The 15,871-nt window shown below is 39.2% G+C and overlaps 2 protein-coding genes across 5 annotated transcripts; one reads left to right on the top strand and one right to left on the bottom strand.

The window, feature by feature from the left end:
- Positions 1-21: 21 nt before the first annotated feature.
- On the top strand, positions 22-1,302 carry LOC118557874 (gastrula zinc finger protein XlCGF8.2DB-like; the record flags this gene model as incomplete). Its single annotated transcript, XM_036128351.1, has 1 exon — positions 22-1,302. A coding segment is annotated over one exon (660 nt), but the record flags the coding sequence as incomplete, so codon positions are not given.
- Positions 1,303-10,433: 9,131 nt separating this feature from the next.
- Positions 10,434-15,119, bottom strand: LOC118556249. Of its 4 annotated transcripts, XR_004928065.1 has the most exons (7): positions 14,833-15,119; positions 14,456-14,751; positions 14,166-14,341; positions 13,834-14,082; positions 13,535-13,755; positions 10,991-11,139; positions 10,434-10,909 (listed from the first exon to the last, which is right to left on the bottom strand). XR_004928065.1 is itself a non-coding variant. In XM_036128331.1 (6 exons), exons 1-6 carry the CDS (start codon positions 14,913-14,915, stop codon positions 11,133-11,135), a joined length of 1,032 nt encoding a protein of 343 aa, XP_035984224.1. In that variant the 5' UTR covers positions 14,916-15,119; the 3' UTR covers positions 10,434-11,132. The 4 variants fall into 4 exon arrangements, 3 of the variants coding, with proteins under 3 accessions (XP_035984224.1, XP_035984226.1, XP_035984225.1); XM_036128331.1 differs by having other exon boundaries at positions 10,434-11,139; XM_036128333.1 differs by lacking the exons at positions 10,434-10,909; positions 10,991-11,139 and adding an exon at positions 12,634-13,473 and having other exon boundaries at positions 13,575-13,755.
- Positions 15,120-15,871: the final 752 nt, after the last annotated feature.

Genomic DNA, 15,871 nt, shown 5'->3' with positions numbered 1-15,871 from the left:
TTTTGTTGCGATACATGTGGACAAAGATTTAGCCATAAATCAACTTTAAACACACACATAAGAATCCATACAGGACAGAAGCCTTTCTGCTGTGATCTATGTGGACAAATATTTCGCCAAAAAGCACATTTAAACACACACATAAGAATCCATACACAGAAGCTTTTCTGTTGTGATCTATGTGGACAAAGATTCCAACAAAAAGGGGATTTAAACGTACACATGAGAATTCACACAGGAGAGAAGCCTTACTGTTGTGATCTATGTGGGAAAAGATTCCGACAAAAAGGAAATTTAAACACACACATGAGAATCCATACAGGACAGAAGTCTTACTGTTGTGATACATGTGGACAAAGATTTAGCCATAAATCAACTTTAAACACACACATGAGAATCCATACAGGACAGAAGCCTTTCTGTTGTGATCTATGTGGACAAAATTTTTGCCAAAAAGCACATTTAAACACACACATGAGAATCCATTCAGGACAGAAGCCTTTCTGTTGTGATATATGTGGAAACAATTTTCATGAAAGCGGAACTTTAAACCGGCACATGAGAATCCATACAGGACAGAAGCGTTTCTGTTGTGATCTATGTGGTCAAAGATTTAGCCGAAAATGTTCTTTAAACAGACACGTTAGAAACCATACAGGAGGAAAAATGGCTATGCTATGAATACTAACTCATACTGCACAGCTGTAGTTTGCTGTGAGATTTTTGTGTGTTGCCATTAAAGGCAACAGTCTTCACTTGGTAGCTTTAGCATTTCTCTAATAGTTAGGTTTAGTCTGATGTTTTTCCAAACTTAGGAAGGGTGTTTTTTTTCTGGTTGTATGTTTTTTTTTTTTTTTTTTTTTTGTTAACCTGTGGGTCCCCTTTAACAAACCTAGGAGTTTAAGTTGGAGAAGCATAGATGTTTGTCCTTGATAGGTGAGTAATTTCCATTGTGACTGGTTAAGATAAGATTTACATACAGTTGAACCCAGAAGTTTACATGCACTATATTAAAAGAAACAAGCTTTTTTTCTCAATGTCAGACATGACATTTCAATAAACCTTTCTTGCCTCAGGTTTGTTAGGATTACAAAAAATATTTCCATTTCATAAATGCAAGAATATTGAGTGATTTTTTTTTAAAGTCATTTATTACTTTCTTGAAGTTCAGAAGTTTACATTTTTGTGAATATTCGGTACCTTTGCATTGAAATGTGTAGCTTTGAACAAACATTTTGGATATGCTGGTGAAGATTCAGTCATCCAGGTCATGGTCATTCCAAAAATAAAGTAAAAAACAAAGCAACTGGACTTGTTTTTGTAGTTGAAGACGTTTTGCTTCCTCTCCAGGCAGCTTTCTCAATTCAAAAAGTCTGGAGTGATGTGGAGTAACAAGCTTTATACTACTGCCAAACAAAGGCCTTGTAATGGCTTAGATAACATGCAAATTCAACCAAAACAGGTCACCCCCTTAGTAATGGGCGGTCGTTAAAGCCATTAAGCCATCAGATTGGACCGAAACTGGTCCACTCCTCTGTAACGAGGAGTCGTTTGGGTTGTTATTGGCTTGTCTTAAAGGAACGATATTTTGATCACTCGTATGAGGATGAGAATTGAGGTGATGATTGGCCGGAATTAATCCTTTAGCTGTGTTGTAACTTTTTGAGAGTTGGAACCTAAGGCCCCCTCCTCTGTTTAAGGTTGGTTTTTCTCTCTTAACATAGATGGTTTCCTTCACACCCCTTTCAAACCATCTGTCTTCTTTGTCTAAAATGTGAACCCCTCTAGTGTTTCTCAACATTTACAGAGAAACACTAGAAGTTCAGTAAACCTAAAAGGGAAAAAGCGTTTTAAAGTTTCACCCTTGACCAATTTAGATTGAAAAGTTATATATGAATAAAATATTACTACAGTAAATACACATGGTCAAAGGACCAGAAGGATTTAAAAAAGTTTGTAATAATAAGTCACCCAGGACACACTGGAGGGACTATGTCTCCCGGCTGGCCTGGGAACGCCTTGGGATTCCCCCGGAGGAGCTGGCCCAAGTGACTGGGGAGAGGGACGTCTGGGCCTCCCTACTGAAGCTGCTATCCCCGCGACCCGACCCCGGATAAGCGGAAGAAGACGGACGGATAATAAGTCAATAATCTTTTTCATATCGGAAAAAACATAATTGTGCTCCTTGGGAGCATTTTGCTTTTTTGTTTTTTTGTTTTTCCTGTTATTTCTTTGGTTTTTTTCTTTTAGAGATGTTTGAACAAAGTTTCAAAGGAAAGGGGAAGAATAGAAACCTTCCCAGGATCAGAAATAAAAAGGGGGAAAAAACATCACGTTAAAGTCACACTAAGGGGACCAGGGTTTTAACTGCATGCTATTAACACTCTTGTTTTCTCTGAGTTATTGCTTTCAGATTAAAGGGGACGCCACCTTTCTGCCAACAGAAGACTCTGAAAAGACAGTGCTAGCAGTGCGGTAAGGGTCATAATCAGATTTGGCCACTAAATTATGCTTAGTTTTAACCAAGTTATGTCAGGAAATCTTCCAGCTGGCAAAGGTGGTGTCTTAAAAATGTTTGTTGCTTTCTGCTATTAACAGTTCTATCTTTCTGCTTCTTTTTCTTTGCAAAGAAACCTGGTCAATATGATAGGAATGTGCTAACATAGAGATTTAGTCTCATTTTAGACATTCTCAGATGCAAGAGAATGCAGAAACAGTGCCGCAGTGCCATGGGGGGCTGATCCTTGGGACAAGGACTAAAGGTGATGTCATTGACTTCAGCCTGATCCAGTTTTGAGTTTTATTTTGTCAGAGACAAAGTTTTATTAATTGTTTCTATCCTTTTGTTTCTTTTATGTTTGTCATGTTAGAGGGAACACTGTAGTTAAAATGTTTGTGACTGTTTTGCTGTAATTTCTTTTCAACCTATGGAGCATTTCTTTGGCAAAAAATGCTGGCAGAATTCATTCTGTTTGCAGGTGTGAGGACTGGAGGATGGACTCTTGAAGGGAAGGAGAACGCTGTGCTGTTGATCTCAGACATTGGACTGAAAATGGACAATGAAGGACTATGACTGAGGCATCGGACAACCTTCGACAACAAACACAGATGAGTTCTGCAGACACAACTTCATGCATTTCACTTCAGATTTTGTTATACACAATTAAAACAAAACACACATTATGAAACACATTAGGATTATGTAAAGGTGAAAACTTTTAAAGAAGTAACTTGATGGAATCATAGAGTAACTTAATAAATTAAGTGGGTATTATATCAACAGTTAAATAAATAAATAAATAAATGAATTAATTAGTTTTCACTATATAAGTAGAATAATGTGAACTTTTAAATAGCATTTCACTTAATGAACATCTTAGAGTAAGCTGAATTCTGCTACTCTGGCAGGCATCAATAAAACGCAAAGAAAAGGTTACTGGCTAAAATGGGTAAGGTTGCAATAAAATTAGCATAATGACACATCCTACTAACTAACATGGGTAAATTAAGGATTAAAGCATCAGTGTACAATGGTTACCATATTTATGGAGATTTAATATCTCTCAACTAGAACACAAATATCTCAATAGTCTTATTAACCAGTTAAACATCCTAAGGGAAAAAACACATAACACTGAGTTTTAGCTAACTGTTAACCTAAGGGCTTTTAGATAAGGATAATTTAATGGTTATCGTCTTACATACAGAAAATAAGTAAGATTACTTCAATTAGATTAAATTATGGGGACATTTTGGATCTGGTCAGGATGGTTAGGGGCCTGTGATGATAAAAGGGTAACAGCTTGGAGATGTATCAGTGAATGAGGGTTTTCTCTGAGGAACATCAAAGCAGCAAAGACACCCCACACTGGAACTCCTGTTGTGTAAAGAACATCTTGAACGGGATATAAGGTGAGATCCTTACAGTGAGAGACGTTCCACACAGGGGGTGTGGAGACCCTTGGGGCATGGCACCCAGGGTCAAGCTGCTGTGGTTTGGAGCTGTTGTGAACTTGACACAGCTGGTGGAACCAGGGGGGAACCAGAGAGACGACGAAATGGTCCCACAGGTTACCTGACACCTAACACTAACTGTAAAGGGTTCTGGGTTTTCAGAGTTGCTGAAAACAGAAAGCTTCAGAGAACCTTAACCTTTCCTGACCAGGCACTCAAAACACATAGATCAGATTACCAAGGCCTAGACTAATAGGAACGCAGAGACGCGTTCATCCAAGAACTTCTTAATCAAAGTCCTCAATCCTCAGTTTAAGAAGATAAATAAATAAATAATCATGATGTACACAATATAAGGTTTACTTTATTTTAGGATTAATTTGGGAACTAATTCTGATTTGCTTAAGTAGCTTTGGTTGTTCAACAATGTTAGAACGTTTTCAAAAAGCTCTCCTGCTCGCTGCTTTGTTTTGTAGAACCTTGGCATCCTTGAACAGTAACAGCATGGTGTAAATATTTTGTCTTTTCTGTGCAGAACAGCACCTCATTTAAAAAAAAAAGAGGGAGAGGGAAAAGGCTTTCACATGGAAAGGCTTTCTTTTTCTCAGTTGGGTTTTCGAAATAAAATGGGAAATGTCATGAAACGAATATGTTGATGAAATTATGTTGCAGAGAACTTCAACTGTCAGACAACAGTTAAGACACACATTGAAAGCATTCTGTTAAGAATTATTATGAATTTACTGCAGATACATTTGAACTTAAAGACTACTCTTTTTAACTAATAATTAAATTGCAGAATTCTGAGAGCTAAATAATTGTGGACAGAAATATCTTGATTGTGAAAGTGCTTGGAGGATGTTTTTTAATAAATGACACATGAATGTTTTTTTTTTTTTTATAAGAACACTAATTACACCTTGTTTCTGTTCCCCAGTGGAAACAAGGACTCATGTCTGCAGACCATCTTCACAAAGTGTTTTATTAGGGAGAAATGCAAAATAAAATGCTCAGTGCCCATCCAGAACTGAATGCTTATTACCATCCAGCTCAATCGACCAGCCTGCGAGGGGGAACCAGAAGAGGACTGGAGATGAAGAAGCCAGAGAACTCTGATTCCTTATTCTTCAATGGGAGGAGTTGCCTGAAGAGACCCTAAGCGTGATTAGATTATTTTCTGCCTTGTGCCTGAATGGCCTCAAGGCTTTCTTAACTTTGCGTTCTTGACGTTTCAGACTCTTCTCATATTGTGTTGCTGTTTGTTTAACTGCTCTGTTCCACTGACTCACATCTTTGATTTTTTTTGTGTTATGAGATCTACACTTTAATGTTACATCATGTTGATCAATATGGGTTTATGAAAAATGGAAACTGTCTGCTTCAGACACACAAAGATCTATGGTTTATGCACCTTTTTGATTTGATATAGGAAGAACCAGGATCGGATTGGCTCTAAAGATCCTTTAATATTAGCTGGTAATGTTAACACTTAGATTCAATACAGGGTTTTCAGGCTCAGATTGGCCAAGAGCAGATCTCCCTGGGAGGGGGGCCTTGCCAGTGTTTACTACCCCCTGGGGGGGGGGGTAGCTTTTTCTGGGGTTCCCCTGCCCGCACTGAACTTCTCCTGCCTTTGCTCCTGGTGTTGTAAGTTGGATGGATTATTGTCCATCGTAGGGGTGAGTTGAGAAAGGAGTAGGAGGGTATTCAGGGTGGGGAAGAGTAGACGGATTCGACCTTGGTTACTGAACAGGTTTAGCTTATCTAGTCTAATGTAAATTTAAAATAATGTGCGCATAGGTACCTAAAACAGGCCTTACCTAATTAGATGAATCCTAAATTGTAGATGAAAGCTAAACCTTTGATCTTGTGTGTTAGAGCTCTATGAAGCATTCATGTTGATCTGTACTAAAAGTTCCAGCACTGCCCGGTTCCAACAAGGAACCCTTTGGGTGTCACTTTACTTTTCTCTACAGAAATTGTTCCTCTGTGTTTTGTTCACATTTTCATATTATGGGTCATCTTGTTTTGTCTTGATGCTGACGACGCCATCATCAAAAAAAAAAAAAAAAAAAAAAAAGAGAGGAATGTTATAAGAATTATTATTCTGAAGTCACTATGGCCTCACACCTCTCGGACAGAGGAGGCCTTGAGACAAGATGTCTGTGTATAAGATCCACTGTTTGCCGAATGCAAGGCTGAATGCTGCGTAGAATGATTATTGTCTATGATAGACAGTCTTTATGTCTCAAACCAAGGCCACGGTGCAGTATTAGGGGAAGCCCGAAAAGCGAGGCAGGTAGAGACAGGGCAGACGCAGACTGCAGCAGGACCGTGGGATGCGATTTACTTCCCAACTATGTGAATCTCTGCTCTGTTTCTCAATAAAAGTGCTGGAACCACATCACCACCGTCTCCTCATTTAGTAAAGATGGGAACTCAGTTACTATTGTTTAGAATTCCACCCAGAACTCCCATAACACTCCTCCAAAACACCCCCAAGTGGCTCAATAACATTTAGATCTGGTGACTGTGCAGGCCATGGGAAATGTTCAGCTTCACTTTCATGTTCATCAAACCAATCTTTCACCAGTCTTGCTGTGTGTACTGGTGCATTGTCAGCACCTGATACACGGCACCTCAAACCATACAATGTTTGAACCATTGGATGCACATGGTCCTCCAGAATGGTTCGGTAGTCCTTGGCAGTGACTCGCCCATCTAGCACAAGTATGGGGCCAAGGGAATGCCATGATATGGCAGCCCAAACCATCACTGATCCACCCGCATACTTCATTCTGGGCATGCAACAGTCTGGGTGGTACGCTTCTTTGGGGCTTCTCCACACCGTAACTCTCCCTGATGTGGGGAAAACAGTAAAGGTGGACTCATCAGAGAACAATACATGTTTCAAATTTTCCACAGCCCAACATTTGCGCTCCTTGCACCAGTGAAACCGACGTTTGGCATTGGCACGAGTGACCAAAGGTTTGGCCATAGCAGCCCGGCCGTGTATATTGACCCTGTGGAGCTCCCGACGGACAGTTTTGGTGGAAACAGGAGAGTTAAGGTGCACATTTAATCCTGCCGTGATTTGGGGAGCCGTGGTTTTATGTTTTTTGGATACAATCCGGGTTAGCACCCGAACATCCCTTTCAGACAGCTTCCTCTTGCGTCCACAGTTAATCCTGTTGGATGTGGTTTGTCCTTCTTGGTGGTATGCTGACATTACCCTGGATACTGTGGCTCTTGATACATCACAAAGACTTGCTGTCTTGGTCACAGATGCGCCAGCAAGACGTGCACCAACAATTTGTCCTCTTTTGAACTCTAGTATGTCACCCATAATGATGTGTGCATTGCAATATTTTGAGCAAAACTGTGCTCTTACCCTGCTAATTGGACCTTCACACTCTGCTCTTATTGGTTCAATGTGCAATTAATGAAGATTGGCCACAAGGCTGGTCCAATTTAGCCATGAAACCTCCCACACTAAAATGAGAGGACATTGTAGTCAATGGTGAAGAAAAAGGTCTGAACAAGGCAGATGGAAGTAATGCTGCAAAATTGTCAGATGGGCAGAAGACATAACGGAACAAAAACGGAATAAATTAAACCTGGTTTCTTTTTTTTATAAGCACACAACCAATGAGATATATACCTTTGTATTTTTATTTCATTATCCAACAAGTGTGTGTGTGTGTGTGTGTGTGTGTAATATTAATGTTGGTCTTTATTTTCTCAAGAGTTAATTGTTATTTTGTCTATATGCTTATTCAGTTTCCGTGTGCTGAATTTTTAATACATTCGTCAGTTTGTGGAAATCACTGGTGTCTGGATGTGATTCTGAGGAATTGTAGAAACTCTAGGAACCACCAGGCGACCTGCAGTCTGAGAGCAAAGTGTTCTGTTAGATACATAAGGGGTAATCAGAGCGCTCATCGATGATGGAGCTTGATTATTAAGTGCTTTATATGCGAGAAGGAGAATTTTAAATTCTATTCTTGATTGAACAGGAAGCTTGAATGAAGGGAAGCGAAAATTGGAGATATATGATCTCTCATTGATTTTCATCAGAACTGCACTTACTGCAGGAGTGCCATCTTCTGCATTCTTTAGATATATGCCCTTTTCTCAAACATCCAAAGCAGAGATGATTTTAATAAATTAATCTTTTCTTCACTGGTCTTAGCAACAAAGTCAGGACACTTTATTATGCTTTGCATTTCATCTTTACAAACGAACAAGGAGGTTTGAGTTTAAGAGTAATTGCTGCTGGCAAGGTAGACTTTGTCTTTGAACAATGAATGGGCTGCCATACCGCTCCTGTAGAACGTTCCATATGCCCTGGTATGCCTGCTGAGAGTGAAGGAAAAATATTCCTCTACTGACTTTCGTGACTCACCTGCAACATAACTCGTTAGATACAAAATGTTCTCACATACAGGTAAGGCATTGTTACCAATTAGTGCCATGAATGATATTTTCCAGTCAACAAACTTTAGAGGGAATTAATTTTTGTGCTGTGGTCTAACGACACTAAAATTCAACTCGTTGGCCTTAAGACCATTGTTATATTTGGAGGCAGAAGGGGGAAGCTTTCAGATCTGAGAACACCATCCAAACTGTGAAATATGTCTGAAATATATCTGTTTTAAGTTAATTAATGTTAAAAATGTCTGTAAGGTATTGTCCGGTGAATATCAGCTCAATGGTTGAAAGGGAGGATTCGTGCACTGGTATTCTTTTTAACAGCAAACTCTGCACACATGTAGAATAAATGAGTGACAACTTCTCTTTAAGATCAAGAATTTATTAACAGAAACAAAATTAACATCCAGAGAACATCACTATAGAATGCTGTTTATCCTCCCTGCAAAGCTAGTGGAACTTAACTAAAACTACTAAGCAAAATAAAGATAAAAAAGAAGCTAATGAACTATGTACACATAAAAGAAATATAAGACTAAATAAAATGGTTGATCACCATCATCAGAACGATTTAATCAATCCTGGTTCACTGCAGATCTCATTTAAAGAATCAAAGTTCATCTTAAACAACATGGAATGGAGTTTTATTAGCTTAACTAATTTAGACAATTTTTTCAACCCATTCACAATGAAAATCCTACAGTTAACGCAGGACCATTACCCAAGTTGTTTTTATCATATTGTGTTTGACTGGTGTCAATTTGGACAATTCTTAGGCATTGCTGTTTGTTGCAATTAAAAAAAAAAAAGAAAACGTGAGGTGATTCTTTATAACCTTCCACATGAAAAAAAAAGACTATCTTTGGGAAAAAAAAGAACCACATTTGTGCTCTCAATACTTCTTTCCAGAACACAGTCATTTTTACCAACAAAATTGATGACAGCAGGTGGCCACTACCCTCGCAAGCTAAAACCAGCGCCTAAACTATGCCGCTTAGCGAGGGAAATACACTGGGAGAAAAATCAGAGACAGACAACTCTGGAAGTCCTTTTAAATAGTGAAGGTGCTGCCACTGCAACCGTTAAAAGTTCCAATTCAGCTAAATCAACCACAAAAGGTTAAAGGAAATTATTTACCAGCTAAGTTCCTACTCTTAACCCCCTTGATGTTCTACCCACAGATTTCTTTAAGAAAGTTTTCCTATCTGAAACAAACTTCCAGAAGACTGTAAAAAGTGCTTCAAAGCCTGAGTTCTTTTAAATCAAGATTATAAACCCAAATGCTTGGAATTGCCTTTGACTCTTCTAATTAAACTGTTAACTGACACATCAATAGTTTAAATTTGTAGTCTACTTGTTTATAAACTCATTCATATTTGCTCTTAGTGTAAAATTTCCTGTTTTATTTTGTTTCATTTTCCAACATTTTATTGCAATTGTTTCTGTTTTTATTTTCCCATGTTTTAATCATGTAAAGCCCTTAGCGTTGTCCTTGTACTGAAATGTGCTATACAAAAGCTTTTGCCTTGTCTTGTGTTGTATGGTTTCTAATGTGTCTGTTTAAATTAGCCTTTTGATTAAAGCTTTTTCCACATAGATTACAAGAGAAAGGCTTCCCTCCTATGTGGATTCTCATGTGTCTCTTTGAATATGCTTCTTGACTAAAGCTTTTTCCACATAGATCACAACAGAAGGGCATCTGTTCTGTATGGATTCTCATGTGTCTGCGTAAATATCCTTTCTGGCTAAATCTTTGTCCACATAGATCACAAAAGAAAGGCATCTGTCCTGTATGGATTCTCATGTGTCTGGTTAAATTTGAGTTGTCTGTAAATCTTTGCTCACACAGATCACAACAGAAAGGCTTCTGTCCTGTATGGATTATCAGGTGTGTGTTTAAATGTGATTTAAGTTTAAATCTTTGTCCACAGAGATCACAACTGAAAGGCTTCTGTCCTGTATGTATTCTCATGTGTCTGTTTAAAGTTCCTTTTTGTCTAAATCTTTGTCCACATAGATCACAACAGAAAGGCTTCTGTCCTGTATGGATTTCCAGGTGTCTGTTTAAATGTCCTTTTTGGCTAAAGCTTTTTCCACATAGATTACAACAGAAAGGCTTCTGTCCTGTGTGGTCTCGCATGTGTCTGCTAAAATGCCCTTTTTGGCTAAAGCGTTTTTCACATAGATCACAACAGAAAGGTTTCTGTCCTGTGTGGGTTTTCTTGTGTCTGTTTAAAGCATATTTTCCAATAAATGTTTTGCCACAGTCTTCACAACTAAGCTTCACTCCAATGTGGCCTTTTCTAGATGACTCCACATTTTTCTTCTTTGCAGAACATTTCTTATATCCAGAGTCTGACAAGTGTTTCAGCTCAGAGATGGGGTGTTCTACATCACTGTCCTCTTCATCCTCCTCAGTGTCTTCAGTTTCAAAAGAAATAGTAGCATCTTCATGATCTTTAATCTTGATGGATTCTTCATTCTCTTCTGGAAGCTCGCTGTCTTTAATTTGGTCTGGATAAAGCTGTGAGAGCAGCAGAGATTGTTCATCATCCAGAGTATTTATGGGAGGAACAGCTACTGTAAACCTGATGGCATTAATCACCTCCTTCCCATTGAGCTGCTTTCCTGGCAAACTGATGTAGACTTCCTTCTGTTCCTCCTTTATGTGGGGGAGCATTGGGTCATGCAGGTCGGTAGGAGGTCTGTGGTCTAAAGAAGCTTCTTCTTTAACAATCAGTGTCTGCTTAATATCTGCAGGAAACATTGAAACATCATGCACTTTAGAAAATGTTTTGATCTCAGCTTGAACTGAGGCACATTTTAATTAAGATATATTTAGAAAATTTCGAAATTTTGTTGGATTAAGTTCAGAACATGCAGAACAGTAAAACACATAATAAAATGACATGATTGTTATAAGCCCTGCAAAAACTCAGTTCTTTGTAGAAGAACTGAGTTTCACCTTAAAGTGCTGATGACACTATCTTGACCTTTTCAGCCATGCTATTAAAACAAAATTTTAGGCTTTGTTCAATGTGCCTAATGTGTCCTCGTCTAAACATAAAAGAGCATCAGATTATAAGGTGCATTAAATATTCTTCCCAAGTGTGTAATATCACTCCATCCCTTCACATACACTCTGTATGCGTCTGTCTTGGGAGTAGTTGGACTACACTGCCCTGTTTCTAACATAAGGTCAAAATAAACGTAACTTTTATATTGAATTAACCTACTAGATTTATTGTTGCTGGCGGGTACTCCAGGTGCAGGCTGCCTTACAACAATGCACTTCTAGTTTAGACATTTAAGTCAGGCAGTTGTGTAGAATGCTAAAGGGGTTCAATCATCTATATGAATATCCATCGAGTGGAGCGTCTTTGTTGCTATCCTAAATCTTGCTTACACATTTTAACAGATTTTTGAGCACATTGTACCACATAAAAGTCAGTCAGTAATTACAACTTTAATCACATAAAGGCGCATCGGATTATAAGGCAAACTGGAATTTATTGAACTTTATTGATCTCACAATGGAGAAACTCACTTCTGCATCTTAACCCTACTTAGGGGACTTTTTTTGACAAAGGGGAGCACTTTTTGGCGATTTTTGAAAAATCCTGGGGGCCATACCAAAGGTCACAGGGTCACAGGGCGTGGCTCACATAATAGCCCCATCCCTCGTCACCCATCTGCAAGGGGACCCCGATTTTTAACACCCCTCGTGCCACCGTGACAGCCCCCCAAAGAGGGCAAAGTTCACTCAAAAACTCAGTTAATTACTCCCGATCGTCATAAAATAGGTGATTAGGGTTGTAATCCCACCCTTTCACCAGCAGATGGCGTCATGACAAACTGTGGGATTTAACATTTGACAGATTGTTGCACTTACCGTTATGACAGACGGTGGGACTTGACTTATGACAGATGGTGATGGGTACACACCCGGTAAGGGTGCAACTTGTGACAGATGGGTACAGCATTTTATATACACAGTGACACCCGGTTAGGGCGCAACTTGTGACAGATGAGTACTACTCTTAACTTAACCATACATACATACATATACACAGTGACACCCGGTTAGGGCGCAACACGTGACAGATGAGTACAACCCTTAACTATATGATAGACAGGAGCAATGATCATGAGCCCTCTATATTTAGGGACTAAGGGGTGTAGCCGAGTGGATACGAAAATTGCCTCCCACCCAAAGGAGCCGGGTTCAAAACCAGCCTTGGCTGATAGAATTTTTCCAATGGTCAATGACGTCACTGATGACATAGGAATAATTATTAAGCAACCAATAGCAGGCCAAGGGGTGTGGCTGAGCATATAACCATTTAATGAGTACCATGGCGATATTAACGTTCATATGGAACATGCGTCTCATTTATATACAACGTAAAGAGTGTAGCTGAGTGGATAGCAATCCTGCCCACCACCTAGAGGAGCAGTGTTCAAACCAACCCTTGGTTGTATCTCATTTCCCCTTTTTAATGGCAATATTGATGGAACCAATGTGAACCTTGCCGTTAGTGCATTAAGTGCTATATTTGCATAGCACTTAATGCACTAATGACAAGTTATATATTATCTTATGTTATACTGCTAATATAATAATACAACTAATATAATGAACGGATAAATGTCTTAAAATGTTTTTATATTTATTAAAGACACAACAAACAATATCAAGATAAATACAGAACACTTAAGGTGCAAACACAGCTAACAATACGAAAGTAAATACAAAAACGTAAAATGCAAATGACTTTTTTTTTACACTATTTACATTACTTGTTAGCTTTTTTTGATTATCCTACGTGGTCGTCTGACTACAGGTCTCGCTGGAGTTTTAGTTAAATTGTGGCGTTTTCTTAGTCTGTATGCGAGAAGTGGAGAGACACTCTTTCTTTTTTTGGCCTTTTTGGGCAGGGTGAATGATGGGTCCTGGTCAGGTGGAGGAGATGACTGGGATTCAGTGGACTGGCTGGAGGAAGACCCGGAGCTGGACTCCCTCTCCTGGCTGGATGCATCAGGCGGGATGAACGAAGCAGCCTTTAGCTCCCCCTTCTGTTGGATTTCCTTAAATATAAAAACACCCTCATTTATTACATGTGAATATTTGTGTATGGCAGACACTTACTGCAAATAACATAAGGAGTCTGACAAGGTCAGGAGAGTACATTCATCCGTGACCGATGACATTAAGTGGGAAGGCTTGATGGCTAGCTCAAAATCGTCTCTGATTTCAGCTAGCTGAGGCGCTGTGAGGTGGAGGGCATAATATTTCTCAGCAGTCCGGGTGTCATGGCACATCGTTTTTGAGACTTTTGCATGGGAGGCTGGAGACAGAACGTTTCTGGCCTGTAAAAATAAAGAATTTGTTCAATATTTTGTTTTGATTTTCACTTTATTAAATAGGAATGTGATATCATTACTTACATATGTCGCTATGGATGTTCTAAAATCTGTGAAGGTAGGGATTCCAGGCAAACCCATGTCTGCCCAGGCAGTCTGCATCAGCCCAATGAGTTTATCGACTCTCGTGTTGTTCTCTGTGAAAAACACCAGGTCTGAGGAAGGGTTGATTTTCCCTCTGATGATGATCCACTGCTCCAACCATGAAAACTCTTCCAATGTTAGATAGAGTTGTGCCGGCCCAAAGGCACGATTTGTTTTGTGCTCCTTCACCTGTAGTGCAAAAGGGAGGTTATCTTAATGGACATATGACACAATATATAAAGGATTTATAACTTCTATATCAGTACACTTACATTAATGACAAAGCCAGCATCCCCTGGTTTGGCTTCCATTCGGGCCTCGTCTACCTCTGCCACTGTCATGTTCTTTAACACACCTGTTCGGTGACCATACAGGCTGGCGATGTAGACACTGAGGTACCCAAAGAAGGTTCTGCGGGTCTGCGGCTTGGGATCCTTTGAGAGTTCATCTAAAAAAGAAATTAATTGTAGGGTTAGGACAATCAGGAGCAGGCACAGACGCTGCTGGATCTCAGTAAGTCAGGTAAATCGTTAAATATAGTACAATTTTACATAAGTCTCACAAAGAATTTCAGGGATCCTGGCTCTTGCAAGGACTCTGCACTGATGTAGATGCTCTCTTGGGATTGCCTTGCTCATTTTTCTTTTCTTGATGCGGATCTGTCGGATGACGACGGGTGTCCTCAGCTCAGTAATGCAAGACGACACGGCTCGAATCACCGAGAACACGGCCGTTTTAGGGACCCTGGATGCGGAGGGAGGGGTGTCCCTAAAAAAAGCCAGGAACTGTGACAAGTTGACCAGGTAGGCCCTCACAGTTGTCTCTACTAATCCCTCATTTAGAAGAAATTCTGGCCACCTGCTCAGAAGAGAAAACAATTACTATCATTTCACATGGGGATAATTTATATAAGCTAAAATACATTAGAGAGATGCTTACTGGTTTATTCTCTTAATGTTCGGGAGAAACATCCAATTTTTCAAGATTGTCCTCCCTTCTGTCATGAATGTGAGGAAGTTCATTATGCGCCCTAACTTGGATTTCTGGTTTTCCAGGTGCTTCTTCTGACCAGTGCAGCTCTTCAAGTGCACCCAGTAATCCTCGATGTATTGCACTGAATAACAAAAAAAAAAAAAAAAAAGAAATTTCAAAAATTACTTAGATGATTTTTGAAATTTGATCATCTATTTTTTAATAACATTTGAGTTTAATCTAACTGAGTTCTCCACCCCCAAAAGAGGGTTCCATTATAGTAGATCTTTATCGGATAATGCTGTATCAAAACTGAGTCTGTCCCCTTTTTAATATCATCCGTATATCAGAAATGCCCTGTAGATGGCAGCAATGTTGTTTCTTCCAATTCAGAAATAGATGTCTTTGTAAACGATATGACTTTGTCATTGCGTTCTGCATTAGACAATGTAGCTCCCTTGAAAAAGAAGGTGATTATTCACAGGAAGCTGGCTCCTTGGTTTAATTCAGAGCTCCGTTCCTTGAAGCACAATGTTAGGAAATTGGAGAGAAAATGGCGCTCTACACACCAAGAGGAATCCTACCTTATCTGGAGGGACAGTCTATTGTTGTATAACAAGACCCTTCGCAGAGTTAGAGCAGCATATTTTTAATCATTAATTGAGGAGAATAAGAATAATCCTAGATTTCTCTTCAGTACAGTTGCCAAACTTACCCAGAGCCACAGCTCTGTTGATCCATCCATTCCCTTAGCTCTTAGCAGTAATGATTTTATGGGATTCTTCATAAATAAAATTGATTCCATTAAAAATAAAATAATTGGCATCCTCCCAAACATGATTACCTCGTCCTCAGTAAGTGAGGCAGCATTGGAGGAATCCTTAGAACCTGCGCAGTGTCTGAACTGTTTAAACTGATATAAGAGATTTCGAAAAGAGCGATATGACTGAAATAAATTCAACATGTGAATTCAATTTCAAATTCCAACCCTGTATTTTTATCATAA

Source organism: Fundulus heteroclitus, chromosome 24, assembly GCF_011125445.2.
Source record: "Fundulus heteroclitus isolate FHET01 chromosome 24, MU-UCD_Fhet_4.1, whole genome shotgun sequence".
Classification (NCBI taxonomy): domain Eukaryota; kingdom Metazoa; phylum Chordata; class Actinopteri; order Cyprinodontiformes; family Fundulidae; genus Fundulus; species Fundulus heteroclitus.
The sequence above is the reverse complement of the archived record's forward strand: the minus strand, read 5'-3'. Positions and strand labels throughout refer to the sequence as shown.